At 44.8% G+C, this 22,677-nt stretch overlaps 3 protein-coding genes across 3 annotated transcripts in view; all 3 read right to left on the bottom strand.

The window, feature by feature from the left end:
• Positions 1 to 13,967, bottom strand: part of aqr (aquarius intron-binding spliceosomal factor) — a 35,870-nt gene extending 21,903 nt beyond the window's left edge. The window contains 15 exon segments of the mRNA XM_080523605.1: positions 798 to 911; positions 1,146 to 1,262; positions 6,319 to 6,382; positions 8,164 to 8,173; positions 8,176 to 8,240; positions 8,700 to 8,772; positions 8,775 to 8,799; positions 9,233 to 9,301; positions 10,479 to 10,619; positions 11,162 to 11,282; positions 12,058 to 12,093; positions 12,657 to 12,697; positions 12,892 to 12,948; positions 13,162 to 13,266; positions 13,935 to 13,967. Coding sequence (XP_080379731.1) covers positions 798 to 911; positions 1,146 to 1,262; positions 6,319 to 6,382; positions 8,164 to 8,173; positions 8,176 to 8,240; positions 8,700 to 8,772; positions 8,775 to 8,799; positions 9,233 to 9,301; positions 10,479 to 10,619; positions 11,162 to 11,282; positions 12,058 to 12,093; positions 12,657 to 12,697; positions 12,892 to 12,948; positions 13,162 to 13,236 — 1,008 coding nt within the window. The 5' untranslated portion in view covers positions 13,237 to 13,266; positions 13,935 to 13,967.
• A 633-nt stretch (positions 13,968 to 14,600) lies between these two features.
• On the bottom strand, positions 14,601 to 16,489 carry LOC308164606 (zinc finger Y-chromosomal protein 2-like). Its single transcript, XM_080538682.1, has one exon. It carries the CDS (start codon positions 16,477 to 16,479, stop codon positions 15,664 to 15,666), a length of 816 nt encoding a protein of 271 aa, XP_080394808.1. The 5' UTR covers positions 16,480 to 16,489; the 3' UTR covers positions 14,601 to 15,663.
• A 321-nt stretch (positions 16,490 to 16,810) lies between these two features.
• On the bottom strand, positions 16,811 to 18,078 carry LOC308150823 (uncharacterized protein; the record flags this gene model as incomplete). Its single annotated transcript, XM_080523615.1, has 2 exons — positions 17,212 to 18,078; positions 16,811 to 16,816 (listed from the first exon to the last, which is right to left on the bottom strand). The coding sequence occupies exons 1-2, from the start codon at positions 18,073 to 18,075 to the stop codon at positions 16,811 to 16,813; spliced, it is 870 nt and encodes a 289-aa protein (XP_080379741.1). The 5' UTR covers positions 18,076 to 18,078.
• Between the last annotated feature and the right edge of the window lie 4,599 nt (positions 18,079 to 22,677).

Here is a 22,677-nt window from a genome sequence, read left to right on the forward strand (position 1 = left end):
GGGGGGGGAGAGAGAGAGAGGGGGGGGTTGGTAGGGGGAGATAGAGAGAGATAGCAAGAGAGAGGGAAAAGAGAAGGCAAAGATAAGGCAGTAGAATGAAGAAGAGAATGTTCTGGTGCAGAGATAGAAGTGCATGGTGAATATGAGGAGAGGAGAGGAGAGGAGAGGAGAGGAGAGGAGAGGAGAGGAGAGGGGAGGAGAGGAGAGGGGAGGAGAGGAGAGGAGTGGAGAGGAGAGGAGAGGGGAGGCCGCCTGGTGAATATGAGGAGAGGAGAGGGGAGGAGATGTGAATATGAGGAGTGGAGAGGAGAGGAGAGGAGAGGAGAGGGGAGGGGAGGGGATAGGGCTGCCTGGTATCACACAGACTCTGGGAAGGCTCCTCCAGACTCCTCCTCTACCACAGATGGATGAAGCTCGCTGGCAGACCACTGGTCCATGTTCATCTAACAACACAGAGGTCAGTGTGTGTGTGTGTGTGTGTGTGTGTGTGTGTGTGTGTGTGTGTGTGTGTGTGTGTGTGTGTGTGTAGTCTGTTTGGTGTGTGTGTGTCTGGTCTGTTTGGTGTGTGTGTGTGTGTGAGTGTATCTGTGGTGAGTGTGTATGTTTGTGAGTATCTTTGATGTGTGTGTTGGCGTGTGTGTGTGTGTATCTGTGTGTGTGGCCTGTTTGGTGTGTGTGTCTGTCTGTGTGTGTGTCTGTGTCTCTGTGTCTGTGTCTTTGTGTGTGTGTGTGTATCTTTGGTGTGTGTGTGGTCTGTTTGGTGTGTGTGTGGCGTGTGTGTGTGTGTGTGTGGGTACCTGCAGAGAGGTGATTCTGTCGTAGTGCAGTGTGGTCATCTCCTTCTGGGTCAGAGCCACGCCCGTCTGGTCGTTGATCTCGAAGCCCGTGTAGAACTTCAGCATGTCCAGTAACTACACACACACACACACACACACACACACACACACACACACACACACAGACAGATACACACACACAGACACAGACACAGACACACACACACACACACACACACACACACACACACACACACACAGACACAGACACAGATTCAGTTAGAATGAAAGGTAGGTTACAAGGAGAGACTATTGAGAGGGGTGGTGTTGGGGGGGGGCTGATCTAACCCTCTGTGTGCGTGTGTGTACCTGGCAGAAGAGGTGCCCCTCCTTCTCTCTCTGCATCAGGGGAGACAGGTGACAGCTGACCACCAGGTGAGAGTCGTCCAGCACTGTGTTGAACCACCGGCGGGTGGGCAGCAGGGCCTTGGGGGGGGGGGGGGGCGGGGGTGAACACACACACTGAGGTCAGACACACAGCCCTCTGTTTTACGGTTTGTGCTTTTGGACGTATCCATATATCACGGACGAGGAGCAAGGAGATGGGCCAGATGATCGGGGGTGAACTTGTTGTTATTGATAACATGCAGTCCTTCTGAAGCACATGACTGGAGAGAAAGGGAGTTTGTGTAGATAGAGAGAGAGAGAGGGAGAGGAAGAGGGAGAGAGGGAGAGGGAGAGGGGGAGAGAGGGAGAGGGGGAGAGGGAGAGTGTGAGGGAGAGAGCAAGAGAGAGAGGGGAGAGAGAGAGAGATAGAGAGAGGGAGAGGGAGAGTGTGAGGGAGAGAGCAAGAGAGAGAGAGCGAGAGCAATAGAGAGAGAGAGAGCACGAAAGAGAGAGAACGAGAAAGAGAGGGAGAGAGAGAGAGAGAGAGAAGCCCAGGCGATGAGTCAACAACAGCAAACCAAAGCCGTGACCCAGTGAAGGGAGCAACGACCTGCATATCAAATGAAATATGAAACACACGCGACGACAAAAACATTTCCAACGAAAAAAACTAAACACGGACAGGACGCGAGACACGGCCGAATGTCACGGCGTCGGATTCCCAAAACGTCTAACCACGAGGGCAGCTGCCCCCCACCCACCCCCCCACCCCCTCCGCTCTCCTGCCAACACTTTCATCTCCGACCGCCACCTTTGATCACGACAGCTCGCCCCTAACACACATTAAACGGGGGGGTGGTGGTGGTGAGGGGGGATCTTTTCCATTCATAAATTGTCCCAGGGTGTCCTCGTTCACGGGGGAAGTATCGGGTTCTCAGCCGAGGCTCGCGTTAAAAAAGCCTCCCTTCGCCGCTGCCAGGAAGAGAGCGGTTAGCCTGTCATCGGACCACGCGGGAGGGGGGGGGGGGGGATGTGTGGGGAGGGGTGGGGGTGTGGGGAGGGGTGGATCAATTCACCCACCCGTTTCCTCCGTGGTAACAGGAGCGGGGGGGGGGTGCGGGCCCGGGGTAGGTAGGTTAGGGGAAGGGAACCGCCTTTGACGAGGTGACAGCGTTCGTCCTGGGGTCATTAAACCAGAGCTGGCTGACCCAGGACCAGAAAGCATCCGCTTTATCGCCTTAACAACCAGCTATTAAACTCTCATGGCTGGAAATAAGGACAAAAGAGTGACTAATAGATCCCCTCTGTCAGAGATTAGAGGCTGTTCTTTCAGGAGTCTCCACTGGTCTCCAAACACACAGCAAGGCCCCGAGAGGCACTGTGAGAGAACGTACTGTGGGGGACAGAACCATTCGGTTGTTAAGTCGTGACGTGTTTTCCGGGTCCAAAGTTGGCTGAGGCGCTCTCTTCGAAATGCCTCAGTAATAATAATAATTCATTATATTTATATAGCGCTTTTCCGAGGCTCAAAGACGCTGACAAATATGGGAAAAACGGGAAAGTGCTGCGTCCCTTGTTGTATTAATAGATCCGAGTCTAAAAAACGATTGAACTGTCATTCTACTGCTGTAGTACACTGGTACTCGGTGCAGGGAATTTCTGGTTTGGACCCGGAAATTGCTAAACGTCACGTTTGACGTCAGACCTAACAACCGAATTTTCAAACATGTTCACATGACGTTTAGACCCAGATTTAGACTCAGTGTTTCCCCTACCATTGCCTGTTTCCCCTACCATTGCCTTGGGGGGGCGGAACCCCCCGCCTCCCCAAAAAAGAGGAATTATTACGGACGTAGACACCAAACATCTGACAAGTAGGCTAAAATATCCAACCCGAATCTGGCGAGTGGCAAGCCCATGGGCTCGTTGGTAACGTTAGTCCGCCAGTAGTCTCGCATAGCCAAACCTATCTCCATACTTCGCGTACAAGATTGTGCCCGAGTGTGCGCGCGCGACGCGAGAGAGTTTTTGCAGAGTGAGATGTCTGCAGATAGAAAGTAAGCAAGTTGAAAAGTTAGCAAATATAATTGCTGAGTGTTCTAACAGAGCAAGTTGGTTCAAATTGTTCGTTATTATTGTGACGAGAAAGTGTCTGATTATAGTTCCATGGTATGTAAAATAGTGTCAAACACGCTTTGGTCGTGAGACTCACGCATTTCAACCAGTTCTCACGCCGCACCTCTATTTCTCACGGCGAGGAATATCAATTGTTTTACAGGACTTTTATTTTTGAAATTCCTTGAAAGAAAGCTACCGGACATGAGTTTCGTGGCATCTTTCTGCACGCGCGTTAACTTGAGTCTACAGTCGAAGCGGGAGGCGAGCGCTAATGGAAGAACCTGTGTTCACGCGAGCACGTAGCAAGTCTCTAACACCAGGGACAGCGGCGGAAACAAGTCACAGACTTTATCGCTCTATCCCTGACAATCACAAGTAGGATCATTGCTTGGCCGATGTATTGTATTTTTTTGTCAATAAATCAAATAAAATAAAAAATGTGCATACAACATCGTATCTGGTAGCCTACTGGTACTTTCAAACCGCATGTTGTTTATTAATATCACAAGGTTTTTTGCATGAAATAAACTTCTCTGTGAGCGGCAATTTCTTCGACTCACATACACCCGATGTAAGTATTTTTAAGAGAAGTGGTCAACACCCTCATCACCAACTGTGACATGGTTGTTATACTTAGGTTAGGGTGGGAGGTGTGAATGTTGTGGTTAAGTATGTCAAATTGCAGGAAACTAGCACAAATAATTGGGTGGGAGAAAAACACAAAATCTCACTCTGTTTTTTATAGTTGGACACATGATTTATTTTCAGGTGAGAGAGTAAAGTCAAAATGACATTATCTGACTGCATTGCCCACAGCAATCCAATATTCAATTATAATTATGTTATGAATTGATATGGATCAATTTATACCTCTTATTAGATTATAAATACTCTGGTTGTTATGTTTGCCTTTTGGTTGACAGCAAAAGAGGGAGAGAGGAGGATAGAGAGGGAGAGAAGGAGAGAGAGCAGGATGTTGCACCAGAGAGAGAGAGCGCAAGAACCAGGTGAGAAAGTGGACAGGTAGTCAAGACCACATAAGTAAGTAGCCTTGAGAACCGATGGTTCTCGAGCCTAATGGCCCATAGGGCAGGAGGCTATCTCCTGTTTCCGTAGCGTGAGGCGGCTTAATGTACAAGTTAGTACACCCCCTGGACATGACGCTGGTATGTCGCAGGGGGTGTACTAACATACCAGCGTCATGTCCAGGGGGTGTACTAACTTGTACATTAAGCCGCCTCACGCTACGGAAACAGGAGATAGGCTCCTTGCGCTCTCTCTCTGGTGCACCATCCTGCTCTCTCTCCTTCTCTCCCTCTCTATCCTCCTCTCTCCCTCTTTTGCTGTCATCCATGCCACAGTCCATGCCACCCCCCCAAGGCAGCAAACCTAGGGGAAACACTGAGACTCAATAAAACGACACAGCTAAAGAAATCCATACACCGTAATCCATAAAAGAAAAGCGATGTGCAATAAAAGGGGAAAGTGACAATTTCCTCAGCTGTGTAGTTTTATTGAGTTTAACCCATTTAAACAAGGGGCGCTGTTGCGCTGTTCTACCTTTCAAGCCGGGAAAGCGGATACGTCATTTTGTAGTATTTGTATTTTTTCCACATGCTTCTGGTCTCTTGGCCAATGAAATGCATCAACATATACACGTGGGAGTATCTACACACGTGCTGATTATTTTTTTAAATTTTTTTTTAATGTGATATCTTGGCAACAGCGGAGACGTTTCTGAAGTTAGTTCTGAAGGGAGTGATATTGATGATGAGCTGCAACGTTTGCAGGAAAAGCGCTATACAAATAAAAGTTATTACTATTATTATTATTATTATGACAATGTTATAACTGATTCGGATGATTTAGAAGGCTTTGAAACGGAATGGAAGACGGACAACTAGCACCGTAATCCTTCAACCGCACCCCGGGGGTGAAAATCAATATATCTGCAGACGCAACAGCGAGAGGAACTGGCGTGTCTCGTCACCGAGACAAACCTTCATAGTGCCCAGACCAGAACCACTCCATCCAGAGCAAAGTCGGCTGACGTTAGTCTGACGGAGATGAAGACTTTTATTGGGCTGTGCATCAGTATGGGGCTTCTTATACTGTCAGTTCGGAGAGACTACTGGTAACAGAAGAAAGATCTCTTCAAGACCAATTTCCCAAAGCACATGTCCCGGGACAGATTTGTCTCTGGAGGAATAACAATAATAATACTAATTGATTGTGATGATAGTATAATAAGAAATGACTATGTTTATGTCTCCTATTACTTTAGGTGTCTTTGAGTACCCTGAAAAGTGCAATATAAATAACATGTATTATTATTATTATTATTATTATTATTATTATTATTATTATTATTATTATAGTAGGCTAATGAGAACTATTTATATTTCTTCCAATGGTGTATGTGTTATATTGCTTTCATCCAAGGTAACTTACATGAATCTATATCTGGATTCTCAGGTATCTACACCTCCAGGACAACCAGGAAGCTGACATGGATTAGTGTTGGGGACTGCCCTCTGTCCTGCCCTCGGTGACTGCACTGCCACACTTTATTTTTATTTATTTTTATTGAAAATAGTGCTTAAATTATTTTAATGAAGGTTTGGACTCCTTAATAAATAATAAACTCCAATTCCCATGAAAGCACTGGTGTAAGCTTTAAATACTTTTTGAATTTCGTTTCTATCTGCTACAGAGGCTGAGAAATATTTTGTTTAGTAGGCGTTGACACTTTTGTTGAATTTTCCAGAAAAACGTCAGGTTTTAGGGGGTTATTCTAATTCTCGTTTTAGGCCTTAATGGGTTAATACCAAGGTCTGGGCTAAAATGTCATGAGAATAGCTGCCATGGAAATATGTTGAATAAAACAAAAAGTATTGTGTTGTGTACTTCTTTCCCCTCACTGTTAATGGATGGTGTGATTGTCAGCATCTTCTAAGTCTGTTACTGGTCTAGTACACGTACACGCACGTGCACGCACACGCACACGCACACACACACACACACACACACTTCTTACCTCCAAGTCGATCATGAGCTCAATGAACCTCTCACAGTAGTGAACCTTCTCCATGGGGACGGGCCTGCACACACACACAGGACAGGAGGATGGTCAGCTCAGGTCATACCATACCACACACACACACACCACACACACACACACACACACACACACACACACACACACAGAGACACACACACAGACAGAGACACACAGAGAGACACACACACAGACACACAGAGACAGACAGAGACACACACAGACACACACAGAGACACACACACACACAGACACACACACACAGACACACACGCACAGACAGACAAGACAAAACAGACAGACACACACAACGTACACCCACACAGACACACACACACACACACACACACACACACACAGACAGACAGACAGACAAGACAGACAGATCCACACCCTCTCTCGCAGCATGCTGGGAGTTCAGTCCTAATTTCATGTGTGTGTGTGTGTGTGTGTGTGTGTGTGTGTGTGTGTGTGTGTGTGTGTGTGTGTGTGTCGGGGCTGACAGGGTAGATTAGAGACTAGGGCCCGGCCCTTCACCACGCTGCTACATGTCTCACCTACCATCACCACACACGCACACGCACACAGACACACACACAGACAGACACAGACACAGACACAGACACAGACACAGACACACAGACACAGACACAGACACAGACACAGACACAGACACAGACACACACAGACACACAGACACACACACACACACACACACACACACAGAGACTCCTCCTGTGCAGAGAGCTATTCTGAGCGAGAACGTGGGGGGCCGCCGTGTCTGCCTGCATTAGGGCAGGGCAACTGTCGCCGTGGGCGAGGGGGTGGCGGGCAAGGACCAGGCTGCTCTTTCATAGGTGGGTCAGGTACAGGCAGGAAAAGGAGGGATGAAATGGAGCGGCTGAGGGACGGGGGGGAAAGTTGGAGAGGTGGAGAGGAGGAGAGGTGGAGAGGTGGAGAGGAAGAGAGGTGGAGAGCTGGAGAGGGAGGAGAGTGGAGAGGAGGAGAGGTGGAGAGGTGGAGAGGAGGAGAGGAGGGGAGGGAGGAGAGGTGCGTCTCCACAGCCGAGACAGCAGAGGACCGGGGGGGTTGGGTCACCGTCTAAATGCCAGGGAGGTGGAGGGACGCCCCCGCCCAGGGGAAGAGGCCGTAGGGTCAGCCTGTACGTCCTGGGCTACGGCCCTCCTGCCCTGACACTGAGGTCTGGGTAGGGTTCTCTACTCATGCATATGGCATGGTGCTTGAACTGGAGCAAAGAGAGGTATGGCTCTCACCTCTTACAGAGGTAATAACAGTTTGTGACGTTAGAATATAAGGTTCTATCTCCATTTTTGTCAAAATTGAGTTTTTACATAATCTGATCCATCAGGTGTTTATTAATGCCTGTGTGGTGTTCTTTTTTAAATGTAAAAAAAACCACAAAACATAATGGAATGTAAGAACTTTGACGCTCAATATCTCTGAACTACCCTAAATAGAATAGATAAGACCTTATAATTCTAAGCTCACGAGTTGTCATTTTAGGTCTTGAAAATCATCCACACACACAGGTTTCTCTCTAGGAGGTGCTACTTGAGTGCGGAATAAAAGTTTTTTTTTTTTGGGTGTGTAAATGTAGTGTGTAAGGTATGTGTAGTGTGTGTTTTTAGGGCATTTCTGCTTTAGTGGGATAGAGACGGTAGAGATTGGCAGGCAGGAAGGACGGGAGAGAGAGAAAGAGGGAGGAGGGACGACACGCAGGACGGAATGGACCCGGGGACCCTGCGATGACGCGGACTGCGCCTTAGCGTGCGACGCCAGAACCATGAACCAGGGCGGTGTTACCTGTGGGCGAGATGGATGTCAGGACCCCCAGGAACTTGTTGATGAGCTCTGAGAGGAACGTCCTCTCCTTCTTATCTCTGAGAAAAGGAGAGAGAGGGAGAGAGAGAGAGAGAGAGAGAGAGAGAGAGGGAGAGAGAGAGAGGGAGAGAGGGAGAGAGAGAGAGAGAGAAAGTCATCGAGAGAGAGAGAGTCATCGAGAGACATCGAGAGAGAGAGAGAGAGGGAGAGAGAGAGAGATAGAGAGGGAGAGAGAGAGAGAGAGAGAGAGAGAGAGAGAGAGAGGGAGAGAGAGAGAGAGAGAGAGAGAGAGGAGAGAGAGAGGGAGAGAGAGAGGGAGAGAGAGAGAGAGAGAGAGAGAGAGAGAGAGAGAGAGAGAGAGAGAGAGAGAGAGAGAGAGAGAGAGAGAGAGAGAGAGAGAGAGGGAGAGAGAGAGAGAGCGTCAGAGAGGTTCACATCACACCACCAGCTGGACTTCCCTCTGGTGTCCCAGGTCCCAGCAGGCCAGAGGAGCCTCCCCAGACGTGTCTCTGTCTTACTGCTCTCCGTCTTTGGCCTCCATCTTGTCGTAGTTCTTCTTGATGAGATTCCAGAACTTCTGGAGCTTGGGACCTTCTTGAGCTCGTGCTGCAGTCTGGACTGGAGAGAACACAGGGTGAGGACAAACCGGTCAGTACCAGGACAGACCGGTCAGTACCAGGACAGACCGGTCAGTACCAGGAGAGACCGGTCAGTACCATCTGCACATCAGCAACCACATGAAAGCCAACCTATGGGAATGTTTTATTTTGTAGTTTTTATGCCCCCACTTCCAGCATACTGCCCATTCCATTTCTGAGGGAAACTTTGAATGAGCCGGCGGGATGACATAGGGATGACATGGGGATGACACAGGGATGACACAGGGATGACACAGGGATGATAATAATAATAATAATAATAATAATAATAACAACTTTTATTTGTATAGCGCTTTTCCTGCAAACGTTGCAGCTCAAAGTGCTCCAATCATTATAGAATCATTATTTAATTATTTAGTTGACTTTTGGAGAGAAGAGAAGAGAGCTCTTACTGGTATGAGACACATCCACATGGGCAGAGAGATGAGCTGCTGCACCTGCTCTCTGATCAGGTCCACCTCCTGAGAGAGAGAAGGGGAGAGAGGGGAGAGAAGGGGGGGAGGGGGGGGGGAGAGAGAGAGAGGGGGGGAGGGAAGATAGGGAGTGGGAATGAAAAAGATGAGATGCAGCAAATCTAGAGTAGATGCCAGATCATTGCCTCCCCACCCTAACACCAACACTAGATCTGACATGGAAAGGTGAATGGATCTATTCCACTGCAAACCTCCAGAGAGAAGCCGGGCCACACAAGCAGAGGGAGGCTTCCGCAGTGGCTCCCCGTGGCGCTGAGCAGGACTCCAGAATACAGATGCGTTAGGACAAGCGCCTGATCACACAATGTGTTGAAGTGCAATACTGCCATCTAGTGGACACCACACCAAACAACTAACTTAAAAAAAAAAACTCATTCTCGCAACATGCCAATAACTGCACTGACTGCCTGAAGGTGGTATGCAGTGGCGTGATTTGCCTCGGGTGCGTTAATATATGAAAATAAATAGCCAAATATACATATTATCCCTTTTAAATGTGAAAAGATGATTCCAAATATTAAGGTAGTCCATCACTATCCACGTTTTCCACAGTGGATTAATCACCAACTCTAACTAACGTTGGGCTTTGGCTGCCCAGGAGGGGAGAGGGAGGAAGAGAAAATGTTTCTCCGCCGAAAATGCCGGAGACGAGCCTATATCAGACAGTAGAACACAGCCAGTCAGCCCAGACAACCAGCCAGCCAGTCAGCCCAGACAACCAGCCAGCCAGCCCAGACAACCAGCCAGCCAGCCAGCCCAGACAACCAGCCAGCCAGCCAGCCAGCCCAGACAACCAGCCAGCCAGCCAGCCCAGACAACCAGCCAGCCAGCCAGCCCAGACAACCAGCCAGCCAGCCAGCCCAGACAACCAGCCAGCCCAAATAAGCCAGCCAGTCAGTCAGTCAATCAGTCAGCCAGCTAGTCATTCAGCCAGCCAGCCAACCAGCCCAAATAAACCAGCCAGTCAGTCAGCCAGTCAGTCAGTCAGCCAGTCAATCAGCCAGTCAGTCAGCCAGCCAATCAGTCAGCCAGTCAGTCAGTCAGGCAGTCAGTCAGCCAGTCAGTCAGTCAGTCAGCCAGCCAGTCAGTCAGTCAGTCAGTCAGCCAGACCAGTCAGCCAGTCAGTCAGTCAGTCAGTGCTGGGTGACGGCGGTCCTGTACCCACCAGGCTGTTGAAGCAGTGGTCCAGGAAGACCAGCAGGATCGTCTGCTCCTTCAGGGTCAGGCCGGCCTGGTCCCCCGTCAGCACGGCCTGCATCACACACTGGAAGAAGAAGGGGAAGTGGCTGGAGGCCCTCTTGAACACCTGGGGACACACACCACAACAACACCACAGGGTTACAACAGAGGAAACCCGTCATCCATGCCTGGCTAGAGCTGGTACAGGGTTCCCATACCTTCTGAAAAATCCAATTCAAGCACCTTTCAAGGACTTTCAAGACTCAATTCCCTCAAATTCAAGGACCCAACATGGCATAGTTTGAGACAGACCTAGAGGAGAATTTATACAATCGGAAGCCCAGTCCACCGCAGTGCTAACGACGTCCTATAAACGGATCTTGAAGGTGGAAAACGAAGGTGGAAACATGTGTAGCGCAATTCTACTCATACCTATTACTGAGGCTAATGGGTCTGTGGTGCATGATCGCCAGTCTCGGGTAGAAGATGTGAAAAATGGTTTAGAAAAAAACAAGTGTTTATGGTGTGTTATGTTCTGCAAACCCGCCTGGGGTCTAGCAGAGGCCAAGTGATGTGAGTGACACGGAAGAGAACGTTGGTTATATGTTCCCTACACAACTCTGGTCAACGTCCCTGTTTGCAGCTGGGGTCAGGTCATCCAGCTCTTACCTCCCAGGCGGGAACGTTCTCCCGGAACTTCTCGTTGACGATGCAGCAGATGGACATGAGGTAGGCGTTACTGGACACCTCCGGAGCATAGTTCACCCACAGGTAGTTCTCCAGGTACTGGCTGTGAGACACAAGCAGCTAGATGTTAGAACCTGCTAAATACTGATGATGTTTGGTTTTTTTACATTCTTTTTTTTACAAATTCGTCTCATCGAGAGAAAATCTCTTTTTCAAGAGAGACCTGTTTGGACAGCGGCAGAGGGGAACAACGTTTCAGACAAAGCAACTTCCAGACACAGACACAACTTTGAACAAACTATAGACACACACAGCACAACAAACGTCATAACTAAAAACAGCTGTCCTAACGACAGTTACACTCATCTGTGATGTTTGCGTCTAGTGTTTAAACCCACCAGAGTGCCTTGACCCTCAAGGTTTAAACTGTTCTGGAGAGAACAGGACCACGGAGCTCAGTAGCTAAAACTATTTCTACCATGACCTATTCTTACTTTTGGGTTAAAAGCAAGTGCGAGTGAGAGCGTAACTGATATTTATTTTCTGACCGAATGAAACTGGAACAAAGATAAAGTGACACTTGGTCTTACCCAATATGACCTGATAAGTCAGAGTATACCAACGTTTGAGCCTACGCAGAGTCAATCACGACCAGCCAACAGCACTGTAGAGATCATAACCCTCACCAATCAAGAGCATGACCAGTAAATCCACATTTCAACCTTTGCACCAACAAGGTATGGTCCAGTCACACACCGAAACAGACACACAATGTAACTTCTTATCAAGGGCATGATGATGACAATGATGATATGTTAGATACTACAATTTGCTGGTGACAATGTACTGCGTCTAAAGACGATGGGTCAAACACCCACCTGAACTCCAACAACATGATTTTCCTTATCGCGAACCTGGAAGTGAAATCACAGAAAATTAGACATTGGTTAAATGGACACTTCACCGATTTCTGACCTCAAAATTGTTGCCCAGATGGGGTTTCCCAGATCCCCTTACGAACATGTGGGCATGTGAAAATAGCTTCCAAATGCCTTTAGTAGATCAAAAGATAGGTAATCGCTAGTTTGGAGACTGAGTGAACTTTTTGAGGGTAAACAACAGTTTTTTTGTTTTTTTTTAAACAACAAGGAACTTTAGGGAGGAGTGAGGTTATTCTTTCTGATTTAGTTCCTAGTTTCTTTACATCCATAAGCACCATGCTAGCACACACAGCTATCACTTGTGTTTACTAATGTGCATCTTAGCTTGGCTGGGAGGCAAAACATGGTAGGACATAATAATTTTGACATATTGTTTCCTGGTTGGACAAAGGACTAATTTTCGCTAAATTGCTCACTTTTTAAAATATTTAGACAATAAAGACCACTAATAGTTGTCATGGTGAAAACATTTTCCCATAAGAATGCAACTCAAGATGACACAGGGGACAAACAGTTCAAGATCTCAATTCACTCACTTGGATTTGAGAATCTCTTTCTCATAAACATCTTCCAGGACCTGTATCGGTGACAATCACAATAAGTTTGAGTTAGAGCAAGCTGGGGGTATTCCATTAATGTCACTAACGGAAAATCTCGCAAGACTTATCAGAATAAGCCTGGCTTTTCCTTTAGCGACGTTGATGGAATACCCCCCTGTTTGTAATGCAATGGGAAAACAGTACAAAAGAGAACAATATTACAGACACTCACCTTCGGGTCAAAGGGTAGTTTATTCTTGGCATGGGGGGCCCAGTATCTGTTAGCCAACTTTTAAAATAGAGAATAGTGCCATTAGGACCACAACAGTCACATGTGTCATCTGAAAACATGACGTTATAACAGTGTCCTTGCTCTATTACAAATGCACACTGATATGGCCATAGATCCAGTCAGAACCTCGTCACATGTTTCCTCGCAGTGACATCTTGGGACACTGACCAAATAATGACATTGCTTGCTGTGCAGAATAGTGGCACATACCTGTGTGACATATTCTGCATTAATTTGTGATACAGAGGGCGCAGACACTTTCTTTGCAGGGGTTGCCTTCTCCATCTCGTCACCAGCTATCTTTAGCAAGCCTTTCTGGAAAGGATTTACAGGGAGGCAATAAGAACATAGGAACGTAGCTATTTAAAGCAACAGGGTCACCAACATGTAAACAATGGGGGAAATTGATGTTAACATGCACAGTGCACTCGATGTCTATTATCTCTCTGTTGTGCTCAATGAACTACATCACAGAAGAGCAGCGCATTAGCTTTTTAGAACATGATTTCAAACTACAGCTACACTTGATTACAACATATCCTACTCTATGTCAACAAACACATAAACAATAGTCATAAGTCCTTACAACTTTGGTGAAATCCTTATAGCTAGAGTTGGTATTAGCTGTTCTCACAACTCACTACTACACTTACTACTACACTCATTCGCAGTATTCAAATCAATGGCATTTGATAACAGCTAGTCATAATTAATCACAATCAAGGAGTATATCTGATCTATATTTAATTTGTCTAGTCAAGGTCGACGAGCGTGGTGGCTCTTACTTTAGAGAACAACTATCAACTAGCGAGCTGGTTTCCTAAACATTTGCGAGCAAGCTGGCCACTTAAAATCACATTCAAAGAGTTGTCAACCGTGCTAATAATCTAGCTAGCGTCAGCAAACTAGTTATTTCATAATATAACTTTTGGTGATTTTTGAATGTCTTTCGACAAGATGATTAAAGGATTAAAGACACAAACCTTTGTGTTTTAAAACATCAGTGTTGTTCCCGCTACGCATGTACACAAGGAAAACGCGTTATGTGCGACACTCTTCCTGTGTGCACACAATAATGTCCTGTGGCAACAGCGTACAGAACTAAGGGTTCCTATCAGTGATAGAACTGTATATCGGTTCCTAAGTTGTTAAGCATAGGCAGTCAAAAGCAAAATTAAGGAGTAAAACCTTAAATGCTTATTCAACCCTACAGCATAGGACGAGAGGTGGTTGATTATTATCATAGGGTAAATATGAAATCTAAAAGTCTTGATTTTCCTATTAACTTACGCTACACGGTTTACATTTTTAATGTTTACCTGTTTAATACGAGGGAAGATACCCATAGTAATGTGTCAAGACAGAGTGTGACATACAGATATATAAATGTGTATAAAGCTATATATGCATATTTTAATACCAATATTTATTTTCAGAAATAGTATTTAACAAACGCTAGCTTTTGAAATAAAGCAACAGACAGCAGAGACATGTTAATACATTTATTATTTCAGAGCAAGCAAGTCACACAGACTGGGAGATGACATTACAACATTGCAACATTTTTTTAAAGGGGCAATCTGTAATTGGTACATACATTTTTTTACTTTCACATGAACTATATATAGACATTGATTCTTGAAGAACATGACTTAAAAATGCTTCATGAGCTTAGTTCAACTGTCTTACCCAATCAGAACCGAACATAGAGGTTTGTTTTACCCCATTGTTTGTCAATGATGCAACTGTAAACAAACACTGTATAGCTTTAAAAATATTGTTAAAACTATATATTAAATATAGAACCATATTTTGATCTCAGGGATGGTAAGTTCTTGCATCCATAGCTCTGTCTATGAATTTGAGAGTGGTTACATTTCTCCAGCCCCATCCCTCAGCTGTATACCAAAAACGTGGCAGGGAACCGCTTGGTTGTTTGAATTACAGACAGCACCTTTAAGGTGCCTCTGACCAAAGACATAAAGCACATCTTCATCAGAAACCATAGAACACTTAACAGTGATATCAAAGCAAACATTGGAATCAAAACATCACAACAATAAAATCTCACAAGGCATGCACACAACACTAATCTAATAAAGAAACACACTGTAATCTAAAAGATGAAGTATGTAAGGCATATATTGTAAAATAGGCATAGTGGATTATAAACTTGGATAAGATAAATGAAATAACATTAGATATACAAATGAATAACAAACAAAACATTCTGTTTACAAGGAGGGCTTTCATTCCTAAGATGGTAGACGATGCCCTTTCACTAATTATGAGCGCCTCAATGATGCATCTTTAGATGGAAGGACTGTGTAAATGTCTTTCCACCACACACACTCCAGCAGCCTGTGTAGGTAACAACAGGCTTGTCTGAGTGACAGGGCCAAGTTGGAAGTAGTGAATTGCTGACTGCATGGCTTGAAAACATGGCTGCTATTGTTGTAAAATCCTCAATAGAATGTCCTATGAATTCTCTTCGAATAACCACCACACAATACACAACCACCAACTCAACATATACTATATGCTCAATCAATAGATCCCTCTAATCAACCATATTTATAGATATCCTACCAGTCTACACATCAAAAATTTGTTTAGCAAGTCGGACACATTTTATCCCCATCATGCAAGCGGGTTTGGAAAGGCGGCGGTCAGCAACTGGTAACTGCTCAAAACCGATGCTCTCAAACGCGCTCAATGTCTTTTGAGTTTGGATGGAGACATGCAGTTCTTGAAGCAGATAGCACACTGATATTGGCCATAGTGATTAACCCCCATTTGACTTCCCAAGACACACTTGTGTAGCTGAAGATCCCTCTCCGTCTCAAAACACCTGATGCATTTGCCACAATGGAATGACATGCTGAGAGGTTCACTCCAGCTATAATTACACATCTCGGCCTGTAATGGCACCTCGGGCATAGGAGCACCACATCTCTCATTCTGAATAGGCACCTTATGACTAAACGCGTCATCAATGACTCTGTTGGTTTGAAATGTCATCTGGGTATAATGCAGGCTGTCCCCCACTCCCTGTTGCAACGAACTGGGGCCCGGCCTCTCTTGGTTGTGGACCGGCCTGTGAACTTCAAGGTGCGCGGCGAGCTCTGAGAAAGTCAAAAACTGACTATTACACTCAATGCACTTGTTGAAATTGCACTGTGTACTAGCCTCTCTGCGCTTCTCGTTAGCGAGATGAGCGGAGGCGAGGGCTTCTGGGGCAGCGTAGTCTGAAGGGTATTTCCCGGGTGCGTCGTCTTTTCTGATTCCCTGGACTTCACAACTCGCTCTATTCTCATGGGTGCGTTCATGGTTTTTCAAGTGGCAAAGCTGTCCGAAGGATTTGCTACACAGCTTGCATTTGAATGGCCTCACCCCGGTGTGAATGACAACATGTCTGGATAGCTTGGATGGAGTGTCAAAGCCCTTCTGGCAAATAGCGCACACGTGAGCTTTCCTTTTACCGGGAGTCACTTTGCTGGTAACCATAGAGTTGTTGAGCATGTTCATTTTCTCTGGTATGGATCTTTCATTCATGTCACTGCCGTCATCAACAACAGGCGTTTTCCCTTGATTATCAAAGGTGTCCTCCAAATGTTCTTGAATTGGTCTCCATTCATCTGCACCACTTGTATGAGGAGCTTGGCCGCGGAATTTAGGGTACTGAAGTTGTTTCCTCCTCCTTTTCACTCTAATGCTAAGGTTCTTTCCTGAGTGATAGGACTGTCGGATGGGTCTCCGCTTGGTGTGGGTTCTCTCATGGACTTTAAGGTGGACAGCCTGTCTGAATGTTTTGCGACACGTCAGGCATCGGAAGGGTCTTAGATCAGTGTGCACCATGTTATGTCTACGCAGTTTCGACGCAGACGGGAAATGTTTGAAACACAACACACACTCGTGTTTGGGATTGTTCGCATTGCCCACAGAGTTAAGTGCGTCTAAGAGGTCCACATGATCCTTCCCTGTAGACAGGTTCTCGGGGTATACATTTGCTGCTGTTTCTAATGGCATTTGGTAAGAACACGAACCCCCATCATGACTATCCTTATCGTCTCCATCAATCTTGGAACAGGAGCGAGCATGAAGTTCCAGTTGAGCCAGCCCCTGAAATGTCTCTCTACACATATTGCATTTATAAGGCTTTTTTACAGGAGAAGTTAAGAGCCGTCTCTGAGGCTTGGGGCTTGAGGGTGACGACCGCTGAAACCCCTGCTTTTTATAGCTTTCACTCCATCCACATACACTGGCCTGGTCCCACGGTTTCTCTGGTGGAGAGTTGTGCTTTTTGGGAAGCTTTTCCTGAAATGGGCCGTTGGCTGGATCCTCTGTGTCATATGGAGCCTCGGATGATGGCTCTGTGGTAGAAGGAGAGAATCTCTGCTTGCAATTTCTGGTGCGAGAGTGGATCCTCAAGTGACTGAGCTGACTGAATCGTTTACCACACGCGTGGCACCCGAAGGGCCTCTGTCCAGTATGGGTCAGCATATGCCGCTGGAGTTTGGACGGGGATGGAAAAGATTTCTGGCAGGCGTGACACTGATGGGATTTGACCTTGATCCTCTGATTCTCCTGCAGGCTCTCTTCGTGACTGTGACCCGATTCACTCTCCAGGTCAGATCCATTAGGTGACTCATCTCCCTGAAGTGGAGGTGCTTGATCGTCGTGGGAATTTAGCTTCCAGTTCTCTGGTTTCACGATAACATTAAGGCCAAGAGCATTCACATCCATCTGTCGTGGAGAAGCTATTCGTTGCTCAGGATTGTGGTGAGGATTCATAGATTCGGACCCAGCATTGCCTGGGTCATCCTCCGTCTTACTTCTATTCTGAAAGTCTTGATATTTGTGACTGATCTGGTGCCTTTTTAGATGCACCGCCAGACGGAAGGCCCTGCTGCAGACAGGACACTGGAAGGGTCTGGACTCTTTATGGTTCATATAATGCTGCCTGTGTTTCACTAAACTGTTGAATTTCTTTGAGCAAATGCTACACTGGTAGTGATTAGCGCTGTTCCCCTGCTGCTCCGTCTTGACAGGAGCCGTAGACTCCTCTTCTAACTCCTCTTCGTCCTGTGGGGCGCTGCCACTCATTTCCCTCTGTAGCTCCATCCCCGCAGGTGTAATCTCAGGAAAATCCAGGCCGGAGAACGTCGGTAAACCTGAAGACGTCGACTCACTGTGACCACTCTGGCTTATACTGTCGGTCGTAGCGCTTGTCTCTTTCGCTAGTTCGTACACAAACGGATTGGTGATATTGTGTGAGGTCCTATGAGCATGGGTTTTCAGGTGCGAGATCTGCCTGAATGTCTTCCCGCAGTCGCCGCAGATGAACGGCCTCTGACCGGTATGCGTAAGAAAGTGCCGCTTTAATTTGGATGGCGAACAGAACGTTTTCAAACAGGTCGGACATTGGTGGTTCACCTTCATTTGACCTCGGAGGATATCCGAAAAACCAGTGCGTACATGTATCTGAAAGTGCCTTTTCAAACTGGCTTTTTGTTTAAAGGTGGTCCCGCAGGCACTACACTCAAAGGGTCTCAGCTGACTATGAACTAACAAGTGTCTCTGAAGCTGGTGAAACGAGCTGAGAGTCTTCTGGCAGAACGTGCATGTCTGAGTAGTGTCTTTGTTAATGACAGAGTTCTTCACAGTAGCAGAACTAGCCGTGTTATCTGACAGCGTCGGGTTTGTAGGGAGCTGTCTATCTGGTGGTACGATCTTCTGTTGGCTAACAAAGGCCTCACCACCAGCAGAAGGTGGTCGGAGAAGATGGCGCTGATCTTTGATCACCGGGGCTATGTTGTAAGTCTTTGGTGTTGCCCCCTGCTTTATCTTGTCTGTTTGGGGAGACACAGCTAATGATAAAGCGATATTAGCCTTGAAATCATGAGCCGATTTCCTCAGCGATGGTCCATCACGGCTGGTGGATGCTGATTCTATTGCATTTGTAAAACTCACATGTTGGAAACTGTCTGCAAGAGGATCCCAATTTTTTCCTACGTGAGTCTCTATGTGTCTCTTTAGGTGGACATATTGTCGGAAGGCTTTGCCACACACCAAACAGTCGAATGGCTTCTGGTCTGTGTGAATGAGGTGGTGTCTCTGGAGTTTAGAGGCAGTGGGGAATGCTTTTGGGCAAACAGAACACTGATGCATTATTTTATTGCTTACTTCCACTTTATTGCTTTCCTCTCTTGTACGTTTCTCTCCAGGTGTATTGTTTTTTTCCCCTGTAGCATTTTCGTCCACTGTATCGCTTTCTTCCATTGTATCGCTTTCTTCCATTGTATCGTTTTCTTCCATTGTGTTGTTATCTTCCATTGTATTGCTGTCTTCCATTGTGTTTGTGTTCCTCTTCAGATGGGATATGTCAACTCCACGAGCCACACAGTAGAATGGAGCTGGTAGAATAAGTTGTGATCACGTGACTTAATGATTCTTCTTCATCATCTATAATACATAAAAAGCAAAATCAGAATGTGTCATAACAGTCTTTATGAACTTGATACCTAAATTATAATGAAATAGATTAGCAACAAATACATTGTAATTCAAAGTGTTCTGTAGCACAGCCCGTTTAGGATAGGTTATCTGACTGTAGCTGACAACATTGGTTATAACGTAGCCCTGATATGGCCGCAGAACATTGCATACTCTAATCATCTTCCATCTAACAAGGAAGCCGTAACAAGGAAATTACAAAATACTCTCTAGAGCTAATATTCTGCCATAAATGATTAACATAGGGAGCTTTTGGACTTGCATCATCCAACTCCGTGAGATATGTTAGTCCTAAATTGAACAAAACTTTTACCACCACATTTCATATCTATTTGGTTGGGGGGTGCGGTCGATAAAACGTGCTTGTAAAAACGTGCTGTTCAATTCGGCTTGATAACATAATAACGACACGGAGTTGTGGAGGCGAGCAGTAACACATGTCTATAGATAGGTGAGTCGTGGCAGCCGCAGAACATTAACCTGAGACACTATGTTATGTTTTCATTAGCGTCTCCATTGTTTGATAGTCCATCAGGCCTGCAGACTAGAATGTTCTAGGGCATACATTCACTAGCTTCATGATGGAGCCAGTCCTGGTAAACTAAGGTCATCATTGTCGGACAAGACCAGCTACTGACCCACACATGTCATTCATTTAGTAAAAAAAACTTGTCTGTCAGCATTGTAATGTCATATTCCCCGTTCAGTCAAACTGAACACAATACAACGTCAAAAGGCGCTAGCTAGCAAGCTAGCTACCTCCAACATAACGGCAACAATAACCGGTTAATGTTTGATGTTCAACCAGTAAATTACTCACCGTACACAGCGCACTATTGTTGTAATAAGGGATGACAAATGAAATTAAAATTGGTGCATAATCAGTTGCAAGAAATCGAATAGTAAACAGTATTTTGGCCTGTTGGCCAGGACCTGACAATAACCATGTGTGCGCCTCCTAACGACCCCCGGACAGAAACAATGGACTTTAATTTAACGTTCCTACACTGTATTATACAGAAAATATTACCACTTCAAAGGATTGTCAATGGAATATAAATTATATTATTTTTAAATTATGTTAAATATCCGACAAGATGTGTATATTGTAGATATACTTATATGTAATAAACCTACAGATACTTGACAAACAAATCCACAACCAGTTCATGATTATTCTTTATTTAATGGTATGTATAAACAGTATGTATAGACAGTATGTATAAACAGTATGTATAAACAGTATGTATAAACAGTATGTATAGACAGTATGTATAAACAGTATGTATAGACAGTATATATAAACAGTATGTATAAACAGTGTGTATAAACAGTATGTATAGACAGTATGTATAGACAGTATGTATAAACAGTATGTATAAACAGTATGTATAAACAGTATGTATAGACAGTATATATAAACAGTATGTATAAACAGTATGTATAGACAGTATATATAAACAGTATGTATAAACAGTATGTATAGACAGTATATATAAACAGTATGTATAAACAGTATGTATAGACAGTATATATAAACAGTATGTATAAACAGTATGTATAGACAGTATGTATAGACAGTATGTATAAACAGTATGTATAGACAGTATGTATAAACAGTATGTATAGACAGTATGTATAAACAGTATGTATAGACAGTATGTATAAACAGTATGTATAAACAGTATGTATAGACAGTATGTATAAACAGTATGTATAAACAGTATGTATAAACAGTATGTATAGACAGTATGTATAAACAGTATGTATAAACAGTATGTATAAACAGTATGTATAGACAGTATGTATAAACAGTATGTATAAACAGTACGTATAGACAGTATGTATAAACAGTATGTATAAACAGTATGTATAGACAGTATGTATAAACAGTATGTATAGACAGTATGTATAAACAGTATGTATAGACAGTATGTATAAACAGTATGTATAGACAGTATGTATAGACAGTATGTATAAACAGTATGTATGAACAGTATGTATAGACAGTATGTATAAACAGTATGTATAAACAGTATGTATAGACAGTATGTATAAACAGTATGTATAAACAGTATGTATGAACAGTATGTATAAACAGTATGTATGAAGTGCAAGTGCACCAGCCTTATAACTTGAAGTCTAAGTCATAAAATCTCCTCATATTTCACCTCGCAAATGTATCATAATCATAATCATATTTAGATCAGACAACAATATATCAGATCATATTTGTTGGCATGAGATTCACACTGTTTGAAAACAGACGAAAACTCACTTTGAGGGTGTTATTCCTAATAGGATTGGAGCTGGATAAGCACACCTGCAGGGACACCAACTCTAATTATAAACCATCTCTCGACTTAATCTTACTACAGCTTAGGACTTGATCCAACCACCAAATCTGCCCTTAACCCACTGAGGCCACATGGGCCACTGAACATCACTGAGGCAGTACAAACAGTATCAGCACAAGGCAAACAATTATAGGATCTGTGTGATGCAGAGCCTACAGCCACATGTAGAACATGTCAGACAAGTTTGTGAGAATAAGTTTAATTATTATTTAAGAGAATAAGGACCGTTTTTTTTAATCAACAATCCATCTTTAAAAACAGGCTATTAGCTCTGCTTCTTCCTCGACCTTAACTAACCCCACATCCTGTAAAGTAATTACGAATTAACCTATTAACCCTCTTTTCTGCTCTCGAGCTGTCTGCACCCAGTGACTTTTAAATGTGATGTATTTAATACTGAAAGACACTAGACAAGAAAATCAAGTCAAGTCAAATGTTCCTGTAACATTTAGGTATACAGTTTAATCCAATGTAACTCTAATAAGCTTTACTATTTGTAGTGTGTAATACCATATTCCAGCCACAAGAGGGCTGCAGACACCACTCAATAACCTGGTTTGAAAACCAAGTTGAGGATATTACAATGGTGTCAGTGGTAGATTTGTCATAGCTGGCTAGCTAGTGTGTTCATAATTCAGTAAGAACAAATACAAAGTAAATTAAACGATAATTGAAAACAAATCCCAAAAAGATTCCAAACATGACATTGGTGTAAGTCGCGGTAGCGTGGGATCAGTCAGACTGGCCACACTGTCTGGAACCCAGAGACATTCTGACAGTGGGTTCCCTCACTGTAGACCGCTGCCGGGTGGGGGGGGGGGCAGTACAGGAGTGTGTGTGTGTGTGTGTGTGT

This window comes from Nansenia antarctica (assembly GCF_963989245.1).
Source record: "Nansenia antarctica genome assembly, chromosome: 1".
NCBI classification, from domain to species: Eukaryota; Metazoa; Chordata; class Actinopteri; order Argentiniformes; family Microstomatidae; genus Nansenia; species Nansenia antarctica.